General features: G+C 37.8%; 2 protein-coding genes and 1 long non-coding RNA gene across 3 annotated transcripts; 2 read left to right on the top strand and 1 right to left on the bottom strand.

The window, feature by feature from the left end:
* Positions 1-5,165: 5,165 nt before the first annotated feature.
* Positions 5,166-12,119, top strand: LOC115012880 (immunoglobulin lambda-1 light chain-like). Its single transcript, XM_029438750.1, has 4 exons — positions 5,166-5,303; positions 5,396-5,715; positions 10,732-10,765; positions 11,583-12,119. The coding sequence occupies exons 1-4, from the start codon at positions 5,264-5,266 to the stop codon at positions 11,906-11,908; spliced, it is 720 nt and encodes a 239-aa protein (XP_029294610.1). The 5' UTR covers positions 5,166-5,263; the 3' UTR covers positions 11,909-12,119.
* A 2,027-nt stretch (positions 12,120-14,146) lies between these two features.
* Positions 14,147-14,697, top strand: LOC115012773 (uncharacterized). Its single transcript, XR_003832724.1, has 2 exons — positions 14,147-14,294; positions 14,387-14,697. It is a non-coding gene; the product is annotated as an uncharacterized LOC115012773 (long non-coding RNA).
* A 373-nt stretch (positions 14,698-15,070) lies between these two features.
* LOC115012846 (immunoglobulin lambda-1 light chain-like) lies at positions 15,071-20,456 on the bottom strand. The gene is made up of 4 exons (XM_029438679.1): positions 20,297-20,456; positions 19,886-20,211; positions 16,425-16,458; positions 15,071-15,607 (listed from the first exon to the last, which is right to left on the bottom strand). Exons 1-4 carry the CDS (start codon positions 20,334-20,336, stop codon positions 15,282-15,284), a joined length of 726 nt encoding a protein of 241 aa, XP_029294539.1. The 5' UTR covers positions 20,337-20,456; the 3' UTR covers positions 15,071-15,281.
* Positions 20,457-22,661: the final 2,205 nt, after the last annotated feature.

Below are 22,661 nucleotides of genomic sequence, written 5' to 3'. Positions count from 1 at the left end.
TTTTTATAGAATATTATAATCTGATGTAACGCATACATGTAAGAGCATGTTAATGTTGAAATGTGTCAATGTGGAGCCAATTTAAGATACTTTGTATATTACTGGGTAGATTAGTAGTATAGTACTGATCTCATGTGTTTAATGCAAAAAGTAACTAGTAACTATAAGTGTTAAATAAAAGTACTTGAGTAAATGTATGTGATTGCATTCCACCACTGCTTTCTCAGCAGCACCTACACCTGATGATGATGATGATGATGATGATGATGAAGGGGATTGTGGTAATGCTCTGCATGATCTTAACATGCGGAGCTCAGACATGGAACGAGGAAACCTCACGTTGGGACCCTAAAGGTCAGGGACGATGTGTCGTCACTCTCAATTTTCCAAATTCTAAAATGATTAGCAAAAAGGCTTCATTTTTAAAAGTACTTGAATCAAGATTCTGTTGAACATCGGGTGGATATACAGTATGTGTATATATATATATATATATATATATATATATATATATATATATATATATATATATATATATATATACTCATACTGTACATTTCTGTCTTCAGCAGAACACACCAATGGCAAGACTTGCTCTAACTTGACCCAGGTACTGGACAACTGGAAATATGCCATTTTAACCCACGTGAAAGACCTGCTGATCAACGACCACGCTTCTGTCCTGCCTGAATACAACAGGTAGGTCTCACTGGCTTCTGACTGTAAATTGCAGTGATGGTAGATGCTGAAGCAAGAACAAGAAGAGAACACATACAGTCCAAATGTTGAGAAAGAGCGAGAACAACAACAGTCTTTTTATTGTTAAAAATGATGTAACTTGCTTTGCTCTGCACATGACTACTGACCTGTCAGAGCCAGTAATTTGGTCCATGTAAATGACCTCACTATGGACTCTATGCCAATAGGAAATGTTTCAGCCTTGTGTTCTGCTAAATTTAACGTTTCTGGCAGATGTTATTAAAGTTATTGACGCTTTTCTTCTGGATATTTGGCTCTGGGTCAGGATATCAACAGCTAGTTAATATGAACATTCCTGAGTAACCATTTCAGGTGCAGTTCAGACTCACTGCATCTTTTTTTAATTTTTCAAACTTTCTGTCTGTTACCCTGATGTTTCCTTCACATACTGGGGCTGTTCCTGCTTAACAGCATGTTGTGACTTTCATGTTCATGAGATCTCCTCTTGGTTATGTTTTGCCAATAAACAATGTTCCTATTTCATGTGAGTTTACGGAACACTACACTGCTAAAGCTCTTTGACTGGTCATTTGAATAATGAAATATTTGACTCATTTGTACTTTTCTTAATGTCTCTGCATGTGTCCAGGATCCAGCCTCTGTCAGATGCCCTGGGAGACCTCTACAAGCAGTTTAACACTCTAAAAGATGAGCTGGGGAGGCTCACTTCAAAGTTTGACAGTGTGGAGGGTTTCGTTGACGACGTCAAGGATGGCAGATTTGCTCTGCCTCAGCGTCCTGTACGGAGGGTTCCCCCCAGTGTTGGTCAGAGGTCTTCACTGCGAGCACAGATGAGGGCTGATGACAGGGGGACTGTCAAGGAGCCAATGCTGATCAGAGCGAGGAGAAGAGGGCCACAGAGATCTTAGACCTTTCAATGCTGACGTATCGAACAAGAATGAATATGTTGATATATTTTTTTCATAAGAAGATGATTAGTTTGTATAATTTAACTGACTTCTGTGATGCATGGTGTAGAAAAGATGATTCTTAACGCTTAGAATTTTTGTTTTTATCTTCGCCTTTCTGTACAGTCACTTTTTACCACAAGAGGGCATCATTAATCAAATTATATCGGCTGTCGTCACCTTATTAATAGCTGGACACAAAGAAACAATTCCTAAAACAATGTTTAGTCTAGAGTTGTGATATAAAACTCATATTAATCACCTTTGTATGAACATTGTTTGTATTTGATTATTAAAATAGATTCAGTTGCAACTTATATTAATCAGGACTTGATACATTGTCAATTGAGCTCACTTATTTAGCATTTTTCCACCATAGTGGGACAAAGCACTTTACATTGTGCTGCTCATTCACACACACACTCCAATGGTGTAGAAGCTGGCCCCACAATTGGAAACAATGTGTCCTTCAGAGTTTAAAGCAAACGGTGACATGTCTACAGAAGGAGCAGGGCGACCCGCTGCCAGCTGTACACAGTATCAAGTTTATGAAAATAAAGCTATGTGCCTAATATTTGTTTTCCTGTCTGTATTATCCTAATCACCCTACCTATTGTGGAAGAATTTCCAAACGTACCGTAGCACAATCCAGGTTGAAGCAAAGCCTGTCTCTGACATTGTGATGAACTTTGGAGAGCAAAAACAGTTTACCAGTTTATTGTTTCATTTGTTCTTTTCTGCCACGACTAAAATAAAAAAGAAATAAGCAATTTTTAAAATGTTGTGTCAAAACTGGAATCTAAATTCACATAGTTTCTTCAACATTTGCAAATTTATTTTATGTTAGACGGTTATAAGATTCACTCAAAACACTGAGTGAACACTGAATAGGAGGTAACCTGCAATTATAATGTGTTGGTAATGAAAGCTAGTGGTATTACCCAGAAGGTTAACAATAAAGTGAGGAACAAATGCATGACAATAGACAATACACATTTGATATTGAACTTGATCGATGTCCTTTTTATCTGGTTTAACTTGCTTCAGTAGTTAAGATCAAATCAGCAACTGAGATTTCATCGTCCGTCAGTGAAGCGTCACCTCTCTACTCCTCCCTCTCTTCCTTCCCAGGATGCACCTGCAGGCCTCCTCTCCTTATTTATAGCTCCATGTAAATGAAGGAAACTGTCTCTGACTGGAAACACACTGATAGTTTAATTCTAAACATTTAGTCAATGACAGACATTACTTCTTATGGAATGTATTACAATATGTACATGTGTGCAAAGCCAAAGCTTATATCATGTAGAGGAAGTCTGTTGTTAACTTATGAATCAAGTGAAAGCAAAATATTTCAAAACATTATAAAACTTTCATGCATGAATTCACTTTACTAATAATAATAATGTTTGTTATTGTTATGACATTATTGTGTTTTGTAAATTAATGTCACTGACATTAATAAATAAATGAAACACATTTCCCTCCACAGAAGATGAGAGGAACACATGTGAGAAACTCTGTAGATTTAACCAAAACTGCTCCTCCTCCTGTCACTCACTCTCAGTTTCAGAGTTGTATTTAAGTGCTTCTCCAGCTCCTCCTCTCCTCATCCTCCAAACCCTCTAATCTGTCAGCAGTAAACTCACTTTCCAAGTTACAAGGCCATTCTCAGCACACAGTGACACCATGCTGGGGACCCTCTGCACTCTCATCACTGCAGCACAGCATGGTTCCCCTCAGAGACTCTGGAGCACTGGGCCAGTAAAAGAGTCTGCGGAGTGCATGGTGGCCAGATTGTTCTGTCACTGTTAAATAACGCCAGGATCAGGAGTCACAAGCAGAGTTGGGAAGTTTTATTTCCAAAGCACATTATCGAGTCGCAATGGGAAGTTTACTGAAGGAGACCTGCAGGTTGACAGCCGTATAGGAAAGCAGATAATGGTCAGGTGACTGGCAGAAGCTGGGACATTTAACCAATTGAACAGAGCGACTAGTGGGCAGGTGAAGAAAGACAGGCAGCAAAGGGGTCACCAAGACAAATGTAGGTCCACTAGTGTAAATTGTGTATCATTGCTAAACATGCAAAATTGAGAATGTGAAGAAAAAAAAACAATTGACTCCAACTCTTTGATTTGTCCAGCAACAAACTGTATCTTCTACTTTTTATATTATATCGAGGCTGGATTCATGAATGTGTATGTTCGAGTGCAAACAAGTGTTACTCTTGCTTTGGCCCAAATGACATTAGCTATTCCTCTGAATCACGTTGGTTCTGTGGGATTTGACTATTTATTCTGATTGGATTCATGTTCATTCAATGTGTGCAAACTATTTGTTCATCATTCAAATATACTCCAAATGCACAGATCCCAGATAGGTTGCATTATGTTCTTCAGACAGAAATGATCTGTATACTAAAGCAGTCAAAGTGAGTGTTGCTGATGCTAAATTGCATTAAAACCTTCAATTCATCCTCCCCATCCCTCACCTATATCCTGGTTATGTTTAGGAAAAGATCATAGTGTGTGTTCAAATAGAGCCTGAAAACTAACTTCTCACATGTGCTAATGTGTTCCCTCCCCCACACACTCCTATTGGTCCTCTGCTGGTTGTTAGCAGTAAAGCATTTTATCTCAAGCATCACAGTAAAAACTCACATTTTCCAAATACTAGAGACATTCATTTAGGGAATGTATTTATTTCAATTAATGATTGTAAAATGAATTGCAAACAATGACTCAGGTAGTATTTACCACGCTCTTTGCACACATTTCTATCAATAGATGAAACATGTATTGGTTTGACTTTGTGCGGTTTAATATGTGAAGATGATTTAGTATAAGGTGTTATTCTGTTGAATGCACACTAGAGAGCAGCACTGGATTACTATTAGAAAGGCACAAAGGGTACTCTTACTGATTTGAACAGTTAAAAAACAAGACATGTGCACACACACACACTCACACACACACACACACACACACACACACACACACACACACACACACACACACACACACACACACACACACATATACATAGACTCATTTGTCAACTCCTCTCTCTCATCTGAAGGGTGCACCTGCAGGCTTTCTGTCTTTATTTAGTTTCATGTAAATTAAGAGGTTAAGTGTCAGTTCTCTGTGAAACCGCCGTTGACTGGAAACAAACTACTGTTATAAATTATTATAATGTTTAAGTTTTTCTACGTGTGTATTGTTGTACATGATTGAAGAGCCAGAGCTTGAATCTTGCAATAGATGTCTCTTTTTACCTTGTGGAAAGCTTTACAAGAAAACCATTTTTGTTATCAATTTAAATGAAGATGATTATTGTAAACTAAAAATATACACACACTTGGGTGCCTGTCATGAATCCTAATCATTATGAACTTGACTAAGTTTTGGGAAACGACCAACACTCATAGTAATGATTATAACCAAAGATCCTCCTCCTGTCACTCACTCTCAGTTTCAGAGTTGTATTTAAGTGCTTCTCCAGCTCCTCCTCTCCTGATCCTCCAAACCCTCTAATCTGTCAGCAGTAAACTCACTTTCCAAGTTACAAGGCCATTCTCAGCACACAGTGACACCATGCTGGGGACCCTCTGCACTCTCATCACTGCTCTAACATGTAAGGAGGCTGACTTACTGCAGCTTTCACCTCATGTTGGATTCATCAGTCTGTGTGTTTCTCTTGACTCCGTGTCATCTTGTTGTTTCCAGGTGTGAGTGGTGTGTTGGTGGTGACACAGAAGCCTCCTGTTGTGACGGTGAGGAGAGGAGAGACAGCCACCATGGACTGTAACCTGGGGACTAATGATGCTGCTCGCTGGTACAAACAGATTCCTGGAGGAGTTCCTCAGTTTGTTTTATATGTTTATCACGGCTCTAGCTCTCCAATCTATGGATCTGGTTTCTCCTCTCCAAAGTTCACAGCTACTCATCAGTCAACATCAGATTATCGTTTGACCATCAACAATGTGGAGGAGGGAGACTCAGCAGTCTATTACTGTCAAACATGGGACACCTCTGTTAATGAGGCGGTATCACAGTGATTTACACTGTGACAAAAACCTCCTCACAAGTACTTCTGCTTTTTCAGTCTCTGACACTTCTGATAACAGAGCCATCAAACAACACTCTGTGTAATAACACACTATGTACTATAGGAAGTAATATACTTTATAATATCAAAGTCAAAATACTCTTTGGATTTCTACATGGATCTTTAAAACATATCTTTAATTACACTTTGCATACCTGCTCAATTAATGAAAATAAAACTTAGCAAAGCTCCAGTAAATGTACACCGCCTTCATGCATAATATCTGAGTTTGTCGCACTAAACAAGTTTTAAATGCTGCTTTGTTTTGTCACTTATCTTGTTTTAGTTGTACAAAGTTTACAGAAGCTGCTCTGAACACCCTCAATGTGATAAATACTTTTGAGATACACAGGTAGTGATGAGTGTTACTCTTCTAGATGAAACACATCTTAAAGTACTCTAACTACATTAATCATGTTTCATGAAGCAGACCCCAAAGTAAACCGCTTCACAGTCGTTCAAAAGTATTTCATTAATGTGCAGCTAAAACATGAGCAAATCAAACTACATTAACCATCCTACTGCTCACAAACACACAGACATTTTAGAAGATTTAGAAGATTAAAAACAGTGAGATGAGAAGTAAACTTTTACAATCTGCCTGGAATGCTTATAACCTACATAATATACAACTTAGTGAGAACTTCGTAACACACTAACAACTTTAAAGACCATGTCTATATATTTATCCTGTGGTCTCTAAGATTATTTAAACATTACTATAAAAAGATAAACAGAAATTAATTTGATATCACAATTAAAGTAGATTAAACTCACGCACAAATCATTAAACGGCTTTCAGATACATTTTCAGATATATTTTTATGAGCAATAAAAGTTATCAAATATGCAGTATGTTGTTTAATCATACATTATTTAATGTGGAACTGTTTGCAAGAAAGCAGGAATCATGGAGTTGATTATTGCATGAAAACAGAGTTGTGTTGAAACTCCTCCTCCTCCTCCTCCTCCTCCTCCTCCTCCTCCTCCTCTCCTCTCTCTGTGTCTTTATAAGCTTCATCTCTCTTCTCCTCACACTCCAACCCTGCTCACCTCTCAGCTGGACAGTAAGGGAGGTTTACAGCACACACTGACACCATGCTGGGGACCCTCTGCACTCTCATCACTGCTCTAACATGTGAGATATTCTTATCATTCCTTTTACAGCCCATATCTTCACACAGAAACCTTTCACTCATGTGTTTTTCTCTGTTTGTTGACAGATGTTGATGCAGTGATAGTGCTGACTCAGACGCCTGCTGTCCACACAGTTTCTACAGGACAACAGGTTGTTCTCAACTGCAATGTTCAGAGGGATTTTAATAATTATGTCAGCTGGTATAAACAGGTTCCTGGTGAAGCTCCTCAGTATGTTCTGAGATTTCACCACTCTAGAAGTTCACCAGGCTTTGGATCAGGATTCTCCTCAGACAGATTCAACTCTAAATCCTCATCAGACATAGATTACCAGTTCATCATTAAGCGGGCAGAGGCCGGAGACTCTGCTCAGTATTTCTGTCGAGATGTGGGATGACTCTGCTTCTGCAGCTGTATCACAGTGATTACACACCATGACAAAAACCTCCTCACTAACTACTTCTGCTTTTTCATTGTCCCACACATCAACTAATGCTCTTAATAAATACCCTGCATGATACTTTAAAATGACTCATCTCTCACCACTGAACATAAGAAACAATTAAATTCAGTATTTGTTGTTTTCTGCTTTTCATTTTGCTCTTCTTATTAGCATTATATTAAGCAGTGAAAAAACACCAATGAATGTTTAACAAAGCAGAGATTCATTCTTGACCTTGGGGACAAATATGTGTATCGCTCTGGGAACAGCTCAGTAAGTGGACCTTGTGTTTAGAATATTAATCACATAAAGAAATAAACAAAAACACGTTGTCTCGTGAATTTCTGCGTCATCACATAAATAAACAAAATCTAAATTGGATTCAAATTCACTGTTATCTTCCGTCACCTTCTTAAACTAATGGCCTATGTCACATTTTGAAGTTTTTAAGAAATCATGAAAAACTGAAGCAAATATAGAATATATGATATTTATTCATTATTTCACATAAAAAGGTTTTGAAAATATATGACTACTGACATACAAATAACACTGTCTGTCAATGATGTAACATAAGAGGATTAAATCACTTAGGACATTTTAAGAACATGCCATTGTGCCAACTTTAAACCTGACTTAGGCCTGATTACTTCTGGAGAAAGTGACTTAGGCAAAACTGTGCACTTCTTTTATTCCCACTACTGTGACAGACCATGTGGAGGGGTCCGCCACCAACAGACTGAAGAGCAAGCAAATGATGTAGAGTCAGATCTCCAGCTTTTTTGCCTGGTCTGATTCTTTAAGAAGTAAGAGCCATTCAATGTCAGGAATTCATCATGCTTCACCACCTTCACATGGTGGGATGATGGTCTGATTCTTGCAGTCTGGAGTATGATCATGTAGTCTCTCGGGGTGATTATCATGTTGTGTTCAATGGTACTATGCATGCTGTCACACTCCATTTGTGTGTGACCTGCAACAAGCTGCTTCTGTGTTATTAGTACCTCATATTTCCTGGCAAGCTCAGAAAATGCATTCGCCACATTTGCATTGTGGTTCTGATAACTGCAACCATCGCTCCACACTACCATCTCCTTGATTTCTGGATGGTCTTTGATCACAACTTCAAAACGGCGATATTGAAGTTTTGCGAATACCTCGCTACTGAGGTCGCCCTCAGACCAAATATAGCAGTACCCTTCCTTTGATTTCAAGTCGAAGAGGGTAAAGTTATGGACCTGCAGTTTTGTTTTGTAATACAGGCAGCTGGCTTGGGTTTTTGGACACATCAGCACGGCTTGCAAGTCCATTGTCCAAACGGACATCTCATTGTTCGCGGAATCCTTGTCGTGGGATTTCTCTTGCCTCGCTTCATCTTTCTGGATCACATGTGCATCTTATTCGGCCTTACTGATATTCAAATGTTTGAATGAAACACAAACATCACACTGATCTTGATGGAACACATGTGTGAAATGTTGTTTCCCGACGGCCCTCACTCCAGCAGCTGCAGCAGCCTGTTGATATTCACAATGCAGAAGAAAGGAGACAATAAGTGTCGATGAAATATTGTTTGAAGAGACAAAATATTAAGAGTTGAAGCCGACAAACGCAAAAGTTACTTTTCCTAGTAGCTAATTACTTTGTATAATGATGCAGTAATTGTAAAGTAACTGTTACTTTTGAAAGATTAGATTAGTCTTTATTGTCCCGGAGGGAAATGTGTTCATGCTTCATGGAGCTACAGGAGCTATTTCATGTCTGTAACCCACTGGGAGGCTTCATCATTAAACTATAACTTGTGAAAGTAAAACACTAAATAACCACACAACATTTATAGCCGAGCCTATATTACAGTAAACATTATCACTTACCAATAGAGGACGAGCCCTGAACCATGGAAATAACTCCATTTATCTGGTAGTTTTCCTTTCTTCTTGAAGCAGCTGCCATCTTGTAAAGCTTGAAAAATGTCCTAAATCACAAGACAATGTGACTTAGGACATTTATTGCCTAAGTCACAGTCTTGAGATAGGCCATTATACTACCAGGGTAGGAACTGCACTATCTTTTCAGTAAGGAACTAGACCATTTTACCAGAGGTGGCCAGCATCACGAGGAGATGATTCAGGGAAAAAAAACATTTTCGTCAAAATATGACTTCAGCCATTAGTTTAACAAGGTGACGCTTTGTGAAGGCCCTGTCACACATATCTGTATGACAGAAACATGCCGGCGTATATGAAAATTAGCTCAAAATGTGTCAGAGTCAAAATATGTCCAACTTTTCCACAGCGGTGTTGTAGCTGACGTGTACATAACGAATACTTAACAAATTATTATACGTATGTCAAACATTGATAGCGTATCACTTACCTATTTAAAACGTATCAGAGCGTCTGGCCAACGGAGCTGGAGAAGTGCCATCTGGTTCACGTCATGCTGATGCTGGAGAACGGCTAACATGCTGAACGCTAGCTGTACTGTAGAAACACGTTTAATAAGTTACTCCGTCGTCAGGCATCATCTTAACATAGGGTAGGAATAGGGTATCCACTCATTATCAATATATTGGCTGTAGGGTTCACCGACAGCCGACGTAGCCTATATCTAACGTAACGTCTGAGTTGGACGTATTTGGACTCTGATAAATTTTCGTATGCGCCGGCATAAGTTTCTGTCATACGGATATGTGTGACAGGGCCTTGAGTAAAGAATTTTAAAAAATGCAATAAATTGCAACAATAGATACAAATGTGTTTTCACAAACTATGTTTTGCCTGCAATCAAACTTAATGTTAGAGATAAAACATATTTTATCAGTTTGAATTTTCCTGATCTTCAAACATTATTTTGAACTGATGACAAGTTTAAGAAGTTCAGTGCAGGAAATGATATTTTACTTGTTTGGAGTCTCAGAGAGCACAGCTGTAAACATCATTAAATACAATGGATTTTAAACAGCTGTATATGTGTGGTGTTGTCAGCACTTTCTATGTAGCACTACCATCCCATAAACCAAGTAAGTCTACATGAGTTAACAACAGATTGTTGATAAGAGGAGTTTGACCTCTCTGGGGTTTAATTGACCCCAAGACAAATCATTAGAATGAATAATATACTGAACGTTGACGTTCTTTTCTTTTTTTGTGTCTAACTAAAGGAAACACACACAACATAAAAACAATATGATGCAACAGAAGATTCAGATTCAGTCCTCACGTCCAGCAGTGTTTGGGAATATAATCACACTGATGAAGTGAACGAGATGTTGACAGTGAAAGTTGGTCTCAACAGGATGTTTCAGTTCCACTCCCTCTTCAGTGAGAGTCAGGAGGTTTTTGTACAGCCATGTATACAAACTGAATCACTGTGGTATTCGGACAAGGCACCAAGCTGATTGTGACGAGTAAGTACTTTTAACTGATCATAAAACAGGATATATTTTATGTTTCTGGTACATATCAAGAGAAGTTAATAAATGTAAATGTTGCTAATTGTTTAAAATATTGTAAATAATAACTTTTCTTTACATCTGCTGTTATATCAGGCTTTGTGTTTGAATGCAATGGTACGATCTGAAAATGTTTGCAATATTTTTCATATTGTTCACAAATATTCTCAAGTTTTTTTGATGGTTCAAGGTTTTTCAACTGTTTGGCAACATTTACAAGATTGTACTAATTTATTTTCACAATTCATGACATGTTTAAACATTGCTAAACCCTATGCTGAATAATCTGTCAATAGTTGTTTAACATTGTGAAATCATTACTAGATAAATATGATGTTAATGTTTATTTACTTCTAACATATAGTGATAATATTGTTGAATATATCTGAATATCATTGTGGCTGTTTGAAATGATTATTTTTACCTTTAAAAGTTAGATAAACATCCAGAAATCAAAGTGACAGCTGATGAACAGTAATTTCTCACAGTGACTGAAATTATGATTTTAGAATTCATAAACCATGTTGTACGACAGAGAAGGTGACTTTATGAATTTGTTTCCAACATAAAGATGATTCTGCACTAATCTAAACACTTCTAAGTTAGTGATTGATAGATTTTGTTATAAAGGAACACTGCTCATATTTTAGGAGATGACTTCTAATGTTTGTAATATGGTCCACACAACTACTAGATGAATCTGTAACTGTCGTGCTTTGTGTTAATGGTTTGATTCCTAGTTATTTGATGAAAGTCCTCCTTGTATTTTCAGGCTCCAGCCTCCCTCCTCCTGTCCTCACAGTCTTCCCTCCGTCCAGTGTTGAGCTCCAGTCCAACAAAGCCTCTCTGGTCTGTCTGTCCAGTCAGTCTGTGCCTTTTGCAGATGTGAGCTGGTTGTGTGGTGGGAGTCCAGTGAGCAGTGGGATCTCTACCAGCACCGCTGTTCAGCAAGCAGACCGCACTTTCCAAATCAGCAGCTATCTGGCCGTCCAGACGTCAGACTGGAACATGGATAAGGTTTACACATGTAAAGTGTCTTTGGGCTCCCAGACTTCAGAGAAAAACATCCACAAGTCAGACTGTCCCACTGAACAATAGTAGAGGAGCAGAGTGAGCGTTTACAATCTGCTTCTTTACTGCTTGTGCTGTTTGCTCATTACAAGCTTTACATGTTAGAACAGATGTGTCTGCATGCTTGTATAACATGTTGTGACCGTTAGGTGGAGGTGTTGCATCAGCTTTGCAATTTCTGCATTTTTCAAGATTCATTCAATAATTAAAAATAATAAAAATTGTGAGAACAAGAAAAGTGTTTGTATTTATTTGTTCTGATGGAAACATTATTTAAAATGTCCGTGTTCTACTAAATCTTGTGTCCTTCACTAGATTTTATATAACAGACCGGTTCTTCTTTAATTCTGAGTTGAATATATTTAACTTCAGAAATTAACAATGATCGTAGAAATTAATTTGCAATGAAAGCACAACAGAAAGATTAATATTACTTTGCCTGGTTTTAGTTGTTTGATATATTTAAGATGTTAGAGAAATCTGATAAGATCAGAAACTGAGAGGGAGATTTCATCGTCCGTCAGTGAAGCGTCACCTCTCTACTCCTCCCTCTCTTCCTTCCCAGGATGCACCTGCAGGCCTCCTCTCCTTATTTATAGCTCCATGTAAATGAAGGAAACTGTCTCTGACTGGAAACACACTGATAGTTTAATTCTAAACATTTAGTCAATGACAGACATTACTTCTTATGGAATGTATTACAATATGAACATGTGTGCAAAGCCAAAGCTTACATCATGTAGAGCAGTGGTTCTCAACCTTTTTTGTGCCAGCTTCCCCCTATCCATTATCCAGATCCCGTCACCGCCCCCCATCAAATAAAATGTAGGCTTATTGTCTCCCCTGAATTTTAATTTTGATTATTATTCTGTTTGTATTATAATGATTATTACATATATTGATTATATTAATTTTGTATTTAAATTCTTTTATTATTTTTCTTATTATTAGACTGCTATATTATATTATGATAAAAACTCAAATTCTCTGAGATTGAAGTTACATAATAACATTTCTAAATATTTATATTTTATTCAGGAGTGTTAAACAAATGCAACGGTAAGAAGTTTGACATTCAAACTCTAATTGTTGTTAAATACAGCAGAATTGTGAAACAATTTGCACTCTTAAGTGTTCCAACAATAAACGAGCACAAAGGAACAAGTCTGAGGCACATTAATTACAAATGGAGCAACGTCGACCCCAACATTCGGAAACTCAGGCAAAAGTATCCGCCTTATCTAAAGGCACACAGCCTGAATCAGCAGCAGTGATGCAGATGTTAGCTCTGCTACTACGAGCAGCCAGAATGCAGCTCGTCTGCTACTGGGACAAGTCCCAACCTGAGAGTTAGTTTGTTAAAATGAATTCAGATTAGTTTTATTCATGGTGTATCCTGGAAATAACATTCATGCTTTCGAGCCGTGGCGGCTGAGGGGGGTGGTGCTGTTCTTTTTTTTTTTTTTTCAAGCAGAACTTTATCGCTCAGCAAAATAAAAATAAAAATCTAAAAACAACACAAAGTTGCCTGAACACTGGTCAGAATATTCAGAAATTGGTTTATTGCCAAGTAAATTTACACATACAAGGATATCAAATGTCAGATTTAACAACATTGCAGAGTTTATAACACAGGGGGGGGGGAACCTTGTTCCTATCAAGGGCCATTTAAATTTTTAGAAAATCCTTCGAGGGCCATACTAATTATTGAACTCATAACCTCTGCCAAAAAATGTAAGACACAGACCATTCATTTCACCTTTCTTTCATGCTTTTCAAAAAAAGCAACTTTTTCATCCATGTATCTTTGTGTTTTATCTTTCCATGTGTTTATGTTACGCTCTGGAGAGAATGGCCCCTTAATAAAATATTGCTTCCTGCGCCGCTACCGCCCCCGTTGAGAACCCCTGAGGAAAACTGCTGTTAACTTATGAATAAAGTGAAAGCAAAATGTGTCAAAAAAATTAAAAACTTTCATGCATGAATTTACTTAACTCATAATAATAAGAATAATAATCATCGTAAGAATAATAATAATAATAATAATCGTAAGAATAATAATAATAATAATAATAATAATAATAATAATAATAATGTTTGTTATTGTTATGACATTATTGTGTTTTGTAAATTAAAGTAACTGACTGAATAAATAAATGAAACACATTTCCCTCCACAGAAGATGAGAGGAACACATGTGAGAAACTCTGCAGATTTAAGCAAAGCTCCACCTCCTGTCACTCACTCTCAGTTTCAGAGTTATATTTAAGTGCTTCTCCAGCTCCTCCTCTCCTCATCCTCCAAACCCTCTAATCTGTCAGCAGTAAACTCACTTTCCAAGTTACAAGGCCATTCTCAGCACACAGTGACACCATGCTGGGGACCCTCTGCACTCTCATCACTGCTCTAACATGTAAGGAGGCTGACTTACTGCAGCTTTCACCTCATGTTGGATTCATCAGTCTGTGTGTTTCTCTTGACTCCGTGTCATCTTGTTGTTTCCAGGTGTGAGTGGTGTGACGGTGGTGACACAGAAGCCTCCTGTTGTGACGGTGAGGAGAGGAGAGACAGCCACCATGGACTGTAACCTGTTTTCCATAAAAACATTATTATTATGAGTAAAGTGAATTCATGCATGAAAGTTTTATAATGTTTTGACATATTTTGATTTCACTTTGTTCATAAGTTAACAACAGACTTCCTCTACATGATGTAAGCTTTGGCTTTGCACACATGTTCATATTGTAATACATACCATAAGAAGTAATGTCTGTCATTGACTAAATGTTTAGAATTAAACTATCAGTGTGTTTCCAGTCAGAGACAGTTTCCTTAATTTACATAGAGCTATAAATAAGGAGAGGAGGCCTGCAGGTGCATCCTGGGAAGGAAGAGAGGGAGGAGTGACGGACGATGAAATCTCCCTCTCAGTTTATGATCTTATCAGATTTTTCTAACATCTTAAATATATTAAACAACTAAAACCAGGCAAAGTAATATTAATCTTTCTGATGTGCTTTCATTGCAAATTAATTTTTACAATCATTGTTAATTTCTGAAGTTAAATATATTCAACTCAGAATTAAAGAAGAACCGGTCTGTTATATAAAATCTAGTGAAGGACACAAGATTTAGTAGAACACGGACATTTTAAATAATGTTTCCATCAGAACAAATAAATACAAACACTTTTCTTGTTCTCACAATTTTTATTATTTTTAATTATTGAATGAATCTTGAAAAATGCAGAAATTGCAAAGCTGATGCAACACCTCCACCTAACGGTCACAACAAGTATTACAAGCATGCAGACACATCTGTTCTAACATGTAAAGCTTGTAATGAGCAAACAGCACAAGCAGTAAAGAAGCAGATTGTAAACGCTCACTCTGCTCCTCTACTATTGTTCAGTGGGACAGTCTGACTTGTGGATGTTTTTCTCTGAAGTCTGGGAGCCCAAAGACACTTTACATGTGTAAACCTTATCCATGTTCCAGTCTGACGTCTGGACGGCCAGATAGCTGCTGATTTGGAAAGTGCGGTCTGCTTGCTGAACAGCGGTGCTGGTAGAGATCCCACTGCTCACTGGACTCCCACCACACAACCAGCTCACATCTGCAAAAGGCACAGACTGACTGGACAGACAGACCAGAGAGGCTTTGTTGGACTGGAGCTCAACACTGGACGGAGGGAAGACTGTGAGGACAGGAGGAGGGAGGCTGGAGCCTGAAAATACAAGGAGGACTTTCATCAAATAACTAGGAATCAAACCATTAACACAAAGCACGACAGTTACAGATTCATCTAGTAGTTGTGTGGACCATATTACAAACATTAGAAGTCATCTCCTAAAATATGAGCAGTGTTCCTTTATAACAAAATCTATCAATCACTAACTTAGAAGTGTTTAGATTAGTGCAGAATCATCTTTATGTTGGAAACAAATTCATAAAGTCACCTTCTCTGTCGTACAACATGGTTTATGAATTCTAAAATCATAATTTCAGTCACTGTGAGAAATTACTGTTCATCAGCTGTCACTTTGATTTCTGGATGTTTATCTAACTTTTAAAGGTAAAAATAATCATTTCAAACAGCCACAATGATATTCAGATATATTCAACAATATTATCACTATATGTTAGAAGTAAATAAACATTAACATCATATTTATCTAGTAATGATTTCACAATGTTAAACAACTATTGACAGATTATTCAGCATAGGGTTTAGCAATGTTTAAACATGTTATGAATTGTGAAAATAAATTAGTACAATCTTGTAAATGTTGCCAAACAGTTGAAAAACCTTGAACCATCAAAAAAACTTGAGAATATTTGTGAACAATATGAAAAATATTGCAAACATTTTCAGATCGTACCATTGCATTCAAACACAAAGCCTGATATAACAGCAGATGTAAAGAAAAGTTATTATTTACAATATTGTAAACAATTAGCAACATTTACATTTATTAACTTCTCTTGATATGTACCAGAAACATAAAATCTAACCTGTTTTATGATCAGTTAAAAGTACTTACTCGTCACAATCAGCTTGGTGCCTTGTCCGAATACCACAGTGATTCAGTTTGTATACATGGCTGTACAAAAACCTCCTGACTCTCACTGAAGAGGGAGTGGAACTGAAACATCCTGTTGAGACCAACTTTCACTGTCAACATCTCGTTCACTTCATCAGTGTGATTATATTCCCAAACACTGCTGGACGTGAGGACTGAATCTGAATCTTCTGTTGCATCATATTGTTTTTATGTTGTGTGTGTTTCCTTTAGTTAGACACAAAAAAAGAAAAGAACGTCAACGTTCAGTATATTATTCATTCTAATGATTTGTCTTGGGGTCAATTAAACCCCAGAGAGGTCAAACTCCTCTTATCAACAATCTGTTGTTAACTCATGTAGACTTACTTGGTTTATGGGATGGTAGTGCTACATAGAAAGTGCTGACAACACCACACATATACAGCTGTTTAAAATCCATTGTATTTAATGATGTTTACAGCTGTGCTCTCTGAGACTCCAAACAAGTAAAATATCATTTCCTGCACTGAACTTCTTAAACTTGTCATCAGTTCAAAATAATGTTTGAAGATCAGGAAAATTCAAACTGATAAAATATGTTTTATCTCTAACATTAAGTTTGATTGCAGGCAAAACATAGTTTGTGAAAACACATTTGTATCTATTGTTGCAATTTATTGCATTTTTTAAAATTCTTTACTCAAGGCCCTGTCACACATATCCGTATGACAGAAACTTATGCCGGCGCATACGAAAATTTATCAGAGTCCAAATACGTCCAACTCAGACGTTACGTTAGATATAGGCTACGTCGGCTGACGGTGAACCCTACAGCCAATATATTGATAACGAGTGGATACCCTATTCCTACCCTATGTTAAGATGATGCCTGACGACTGGAGTAACTTATTAAACGTGTTTCTACAGTACAGCTAGCGTTCAGCATGTTAGCCGTTCTCCAGCATCAGCATGACGTGAACCAGATGGCACTTCTCCAGCTCCGTTGGCCAGACGCTCTGATACGTTTTAAATAGGTAAGTGATACGCTATCAATGTTTGACATACGTATAATAATTTGTTAAGTATTCGTTATGTACACGTCAGCTACAACACCGCTGTGGAAAAGTTGGACATATTTTGACTCTGACACATTTTGAGCTAATTTTCATATACGCCGGCATGTTTCTGTCATACAGATATGTGTGACAGGGCCTTCACAAAGCGTCACCTTGTTAAACTAATGGCTGAAGTCATATTTTGACGAAAATGTTTTTTTTCCCTGAATCATCTCCTCGTGATGCTGGCCACCTCTGGTAAAATGGTCTAGTTCCTTACTGAAAAGATAGTGCAGTTCCTACCCTGGTAGTATAATGGCCTATCTCAAGACTGTGACTTAGGCAATAAATGTCCTAAGTCACATTGTCTTGTGATTTAGGACATTTTTCAAGCTTTACAAGATGGCAGCTGCTTCAAGAAGAAAGGAAAACTACCAGATAAATGAAGTTATTTCCATGGTTCAGGGCTCGTCCTCTATTGGTAAGTGATAATGTTTACTGTAATATAGGCTCGGCTATAAATGTTGTGTGGTTATTTAGTGTTTTACTTTCACAAGTTATAGTTTAATGATGAAGCCTCCCAGTGGGTTACAGACATGAAATAGCTCCTGTAGCTCCTTGAAGCATGAACACATTTCCCTCCGGGACAATAAAGACTAATCTAATGTTTCAAAAGTAACAGTTACTTTACAATTACTGCATCATTATACAAAGTAATTAGCTACTAGGAAAAGTAACTTTTGCGTTTGTCGGCTTCAACTCTTAATATTTTGTCTCTTCAAACAATATTTCATCGACACTTATTGTCTCCTTTCTTCTGCATTGTGAATATCAACAGGCAGCTGCAGCTGCTGGAGTGAGGGCCGTCGGGAAACAACATTTCACACGTGTTCCATCAAGATCAGTGTGATGTTTGTGTTTCATTCAAACATTTGAATATCAGTAAGGCCGAATAAGATGCACATGTGATCCAGAAAGATGAAGCGAGGCAAGAGAAATCTCACGACAAGGATTCTGCGAACAATGAGAAGTTCGTTTGGACAATGGACTTGCAAGCTGTGCTGATGTGTCCAAAAACCCAAGCCAGCTGCCTGTATTACAAAACAAAACTGCAGGTCCATAACTTTACCCTCTTCGACTTGAAATCATAGGAAGGGTACTGCTATATTTGGTCTGAGGGCGACCTCAGTAGCGAAGTATTCGCAAAACTTCAATATCGCCGTTTTGAAGTTGTGATCAAAGACCATCCAGAAATCAAGGAGATGGTAGTGTGGAGCGATGGTTGCAGTTATCAGAACCACAATGCAAATGTGGCGAATGCATTTTCTGAGCTTGCCAGGAAATATGAGGTACTAATAACACAGAAGCAGCTTGTTGCAGGTCACACACAAATGGAGTGTGACAGCATGCATAGTACCATTGAACACAACATGATAACGGATATCATCACCCTGAGAGACTACATGATCATACTCCAGACTGCAAGAATCAGACCATCATCCCACCTTGTGAAGGTGGTGAAGCATGATGAATTCCTGACATTGAATGGCTCTTACTTCTTAAAGAATCAGACCAGGCAAAAAAGCTGGAGATCTGACTCTACATCATTTGCTTGCTCTGCAGTCTGTTTGTGGCGGACCCTTCCACATGGTCTGTCACAGTAGTGGGAATAAAAGAAGTGCACAGTTTTGCCTAAGTCACTTTCTCCAGAAGTAATCAGGCCTAAGTCAGGTTTAAAGTTGGCACAATGGCACAAAGTCACAATGGCATGTTCTTAAAATGTCCTAAGTGATTTAATCCTCTTATGTTACATCATTGACAGACAGTGTTATTTGTATGTCAGTCGTCATATATTTTCAAAACCTTTTTATGTGAAATAATTAATAAATATCATATATTCTATATTTGCTTCAGTTTTTTATGATTTCTTAAAAACTTCAAAATGTGACATAGGCCATTAGTTTAAGAAGGCGACGGAAGATAACAGTGAATTTGAATCCAATTTAGATTTTGTTTATTTATGTGATGACGCAGAAATTCACGAGACAACGTGTTTTTGTTTATTTGTTTATGTGATTAATATTCTAAACACAAGGTCCACTTACTGAGCTGTTCCCAGAGCGATACACATATTTGTCCCCAAGGTCAAGAATGAATCTCTGCTTTGTTAAACATTCATTGGTGTTTCTTCACTGCTTAATATAATGCTAATAAGAAGAGCAAAATGAAAAGCAGAAAACAACAAATACTGAATTTAATTATTTCTTATGTTCAGTGGTGAGAGATGAGTCATTTTAAAGTATCATGCAGGGTATTTATTAAGAGCATTAGTTGATGTGTGGGACAATCAAAAAGCAGAAGTAGTTAGTGAGGAGGTTTTTGTCATGGTGTGAATCACTGTGATACAGCTGCAGAAGCAGAGTCATCCCACATCTCACAGAAATACTGAGCAGAGTCTCCGGCCTCTGCCCGCTTAATGATGAACTGGTAATCTATGTTTGATGAGGATTTAGAGTTGAATCTGTCTGAGGAGAATCCTGATCCAAAGCCTGGTGAACTGTGAGAGTGGTGAAATCTCAGAACATACTGAGGAGCTTCACCAGGAACTTGTTTATACCAACTGACATAATTTCCAAAATCCCTCTGAACATTGCAGTTGAGAACAACCTGTTGTCCTGTAGAAACTGTGTGGACAGCAGGCGTCTGAGTCAGCACTATCACTGCATCAACATCTGTCAACAAACAGAGAAAAACACATGAGTGAAAGGTTTCTGTGTGAAGATATGGGCTGTAAAAGGAATGATAAGAATATCTCACATGTTAGAGCAGTGATGAGAGTGCAGAGGGTCCCCAGCATGGTGTCAGTGTGTGCTGTAAACCTCCCTTACTGTCCAGCTGAGAGGTGAGCAGGGTTGGAGTGTGAGGAGAAGAGAGATGAAGCTTATAAAGACACAGAGAGAGGAAAGGAGGAGGAGGAGGAAGAGCAGGAGGAGGAGGAGGAGGAGGAGGAGGAGTTTCAACACAACTCTGTTTTCATCCAATAATCAACTCCATGATTCCTGCTTTCTTGCAAACAGTTCCACATTAAATAATGTATTATTAAACAACATACTGCATATTTGATAAATTTTATTGCTCATAAAAATATATCTGAAAATGTATTTGAAAGCCGTTTAATGATTTGTGCGTGAGTTTAATCTACTTTAATTGTGATATCAGATAAATTTCTGTTTATCTTTTTATAGTAATGTTTAAATAATCTTAGAGACCACAGGATAAATATATAGACATTGTCTTTAAAGTTGTTAGTGTGTTACGAAGTTCTCACTAAGTTGTATATTATGTAGGTTATAAGCATTCCAGGCAGATTGTAAAAGTTTACTTCTCATCTCACTGTTTTTAATCTTCTAAATCTTCTAAAATGTCTGTGTGTTTGTGAGCAGTAGGATGGTTAATGTAGTTTGATTTGCTCATGTTTTAGCTGCACATTAATGAAATACTTTTGAACGACTGTGAAGCGGTTTACTTTGGGGTCTGCTTCATGAAACATGATTAATGTAGTTAGATTACTTTAAGATGTGTTTCATCTAGAAGAGTAACACTCATCACTACCTGTGTATCTCAAAAGTATTTATCACATTGTTGGTGTTCAGAGCAGCTTCTGTAAACTTTGTACAACTAAAACAAGATAAGTGACAAAACAAAGCAGCATTTAAAACTTGTTTAGTGCGACAAACTCAGATATTATGCATGAAGGCGGTGTACATTTACTGGAGCTTTGCTAAGTTTTATTTTCATTAATTGAGCAGGTATGCAAAGTGTAATTAAAGATATGTTTTAAAGATCCATGTAGAAATCCAAAGAGTATTTTGACTTTGATATTATAAAGTATATTACTTCCTATAGTACATAGTGTGTTATTACACAGAGTGTTGTTTGATGGCTCTGTTATCAGAAGTGTCAGAGACTGAAAAAGCAGAAGTACTTGTGAGGAGGTTTTTGTCACAGTGTAAATCACTGTGATACGTACTCATTAACAGAGCCGTCCCATGTTTGACAGTAATAGACTGCTGAGTCTCCCTCCTCCACATTGTTGATGGTCAAACGATAATCTGATGTTGACTGATGAGTAGCTGTGAACTTTGGAGAGGAGAAACCAGATCCATAGGTTGGAGAGCTATGGCCGTGATAAACATATAAAACAAACTGAGGAACTCCTCCAGGAATCTGTTTGTACCAGCGAGCAGCACTTCAGTAACAGTCCCCAGGTTACAGTCCATGGTGGCTGTCTCTCCTCTCCTCACCGTCACAACAGGAGGCTTCTGTGTCACCACCGTACACACCACTCACACCTGGAAACAACAAGATGACACGGAGTCAAGAGAAACACACAGACTGATGAATCCAACATGAGGTGAAAGCTGCAGTAAGTCAGCCTCCTTACATGTTAGAGCAGTGATGAGAGTGCAGAGGGTCCCCAGCATGGTGTCACTGTGTGCTGAGAATGGCCTTGTAACTTGGAAAGTGAGTTTACTGCTGACAGATTAGAGGGTTTGGAGGATCGAGGAGAGGAGGAGCTGGAGAAGCACTTAAATACAACTCTGAAACTGAGAGTGAGTGACAGGAGGAGGATCTTTGGTTATAATTATTACTATGAGTGTTGGTCGTTTCCCAAAACTTAGTCAAGTTCATAATGATTAGGATTCATGACAGGCACCCAAGTTTGTGTATATTTTTAGTTTACAATAATCATCTTCATTTAAATTGATAACAAAAATGGTTTTCTTGTAAAGCTTTCCACAAGGTAAAAAGAGACATCTATTGCAAGATTCAAGCTCTGCCTCTTCAATCATGTACAACAATACACACGTAGAAAAACTTAAACATTATAATAATTTATAACAGTAGTTTGTTTCCAGTCAACGCCGGTTTCACAGAGAACTGACACTTAACCTCTTAATTTACATGAAGCTAAATAAAGACAGAAAGCCTGCAGGTGCACCCTTCAGATGAGAGAGAGGAGTTGACAAATGAATGTGTGTGTGTGTGTGTGTGTGTGTGTGTGTGTGTGTGTGTGTGTGTGTGTGTGTGTGTGTGTGTGTGTGTGTGTGTGTGTGTGTGTGTGTGTGTGTGTGTGTGTGTGTGTGTGTGCACATGTCTTGTTTTTTAACTGTTCAAATCA

Source organism: Cottoperca gobio, chromosome 8 (assembly GCF_900634415.1).
Source record: "Cottoperca gobio chromosome 8, fCotGob3.1, whole genome shotgun sequence".
In the NCBI taxonomy this organism is placed as follows: domain Eukaryota; kingdom Metazoa; phylum Chordata; class Actinopteri; order Perciformes; family Bovichtidae; genus Cottoperca; species Cottoperca gobio.
This window is presented reverse-complemented; position numbering and strand designations above follow the sequence as displayed.

Excerpts from the sequence above, each read along its gene's own strand:
- LOC115012880 (XM_029438750.1), top strand. The coding sequence starts at position 5,264 with ATGCTGGGGACCCTCTGCACTCTCATCACTGCTCTAACAT. Across the intron at positions 5,716-10,731 it reads ACACCTCTGTTAATGAGGCG|GTATTCGGACAAGGCACCAA; the intron begins GTATCACAGTGA and ends TGAATCACTGTG. Across the intron at positions 10,766-11,582 it reads CACCAAGCTGATTGTGACGA|GCTCCAGCCTCCCTCCTCCT; the intron begins GTAAGTACTTTT and ends TTGTATTTTCAG.
- LOC115012846 (XM_029438679.1), bottom strand. The coding sequence starts at position 20,336 with ATGCTGGGGACCCTCTGCACTCTCATCACTGCTCTAACAT. Across the intron at positions 20,212-20,296 it reads TCTCATCACTGCTCTAACAT|ATGTTGATGCAGTGATAGTG; the intron begins GTGAGATATTCT and ends GTTTGTTGACAG. Across the intron at positions 15,608-16,424 it reads CACCAAGCTGATTGTGACGA|GCTCCAGCCTCCCTCCTCCT; the intron begins GTAAGTACTTTT and ends TTGTATTTTCAG.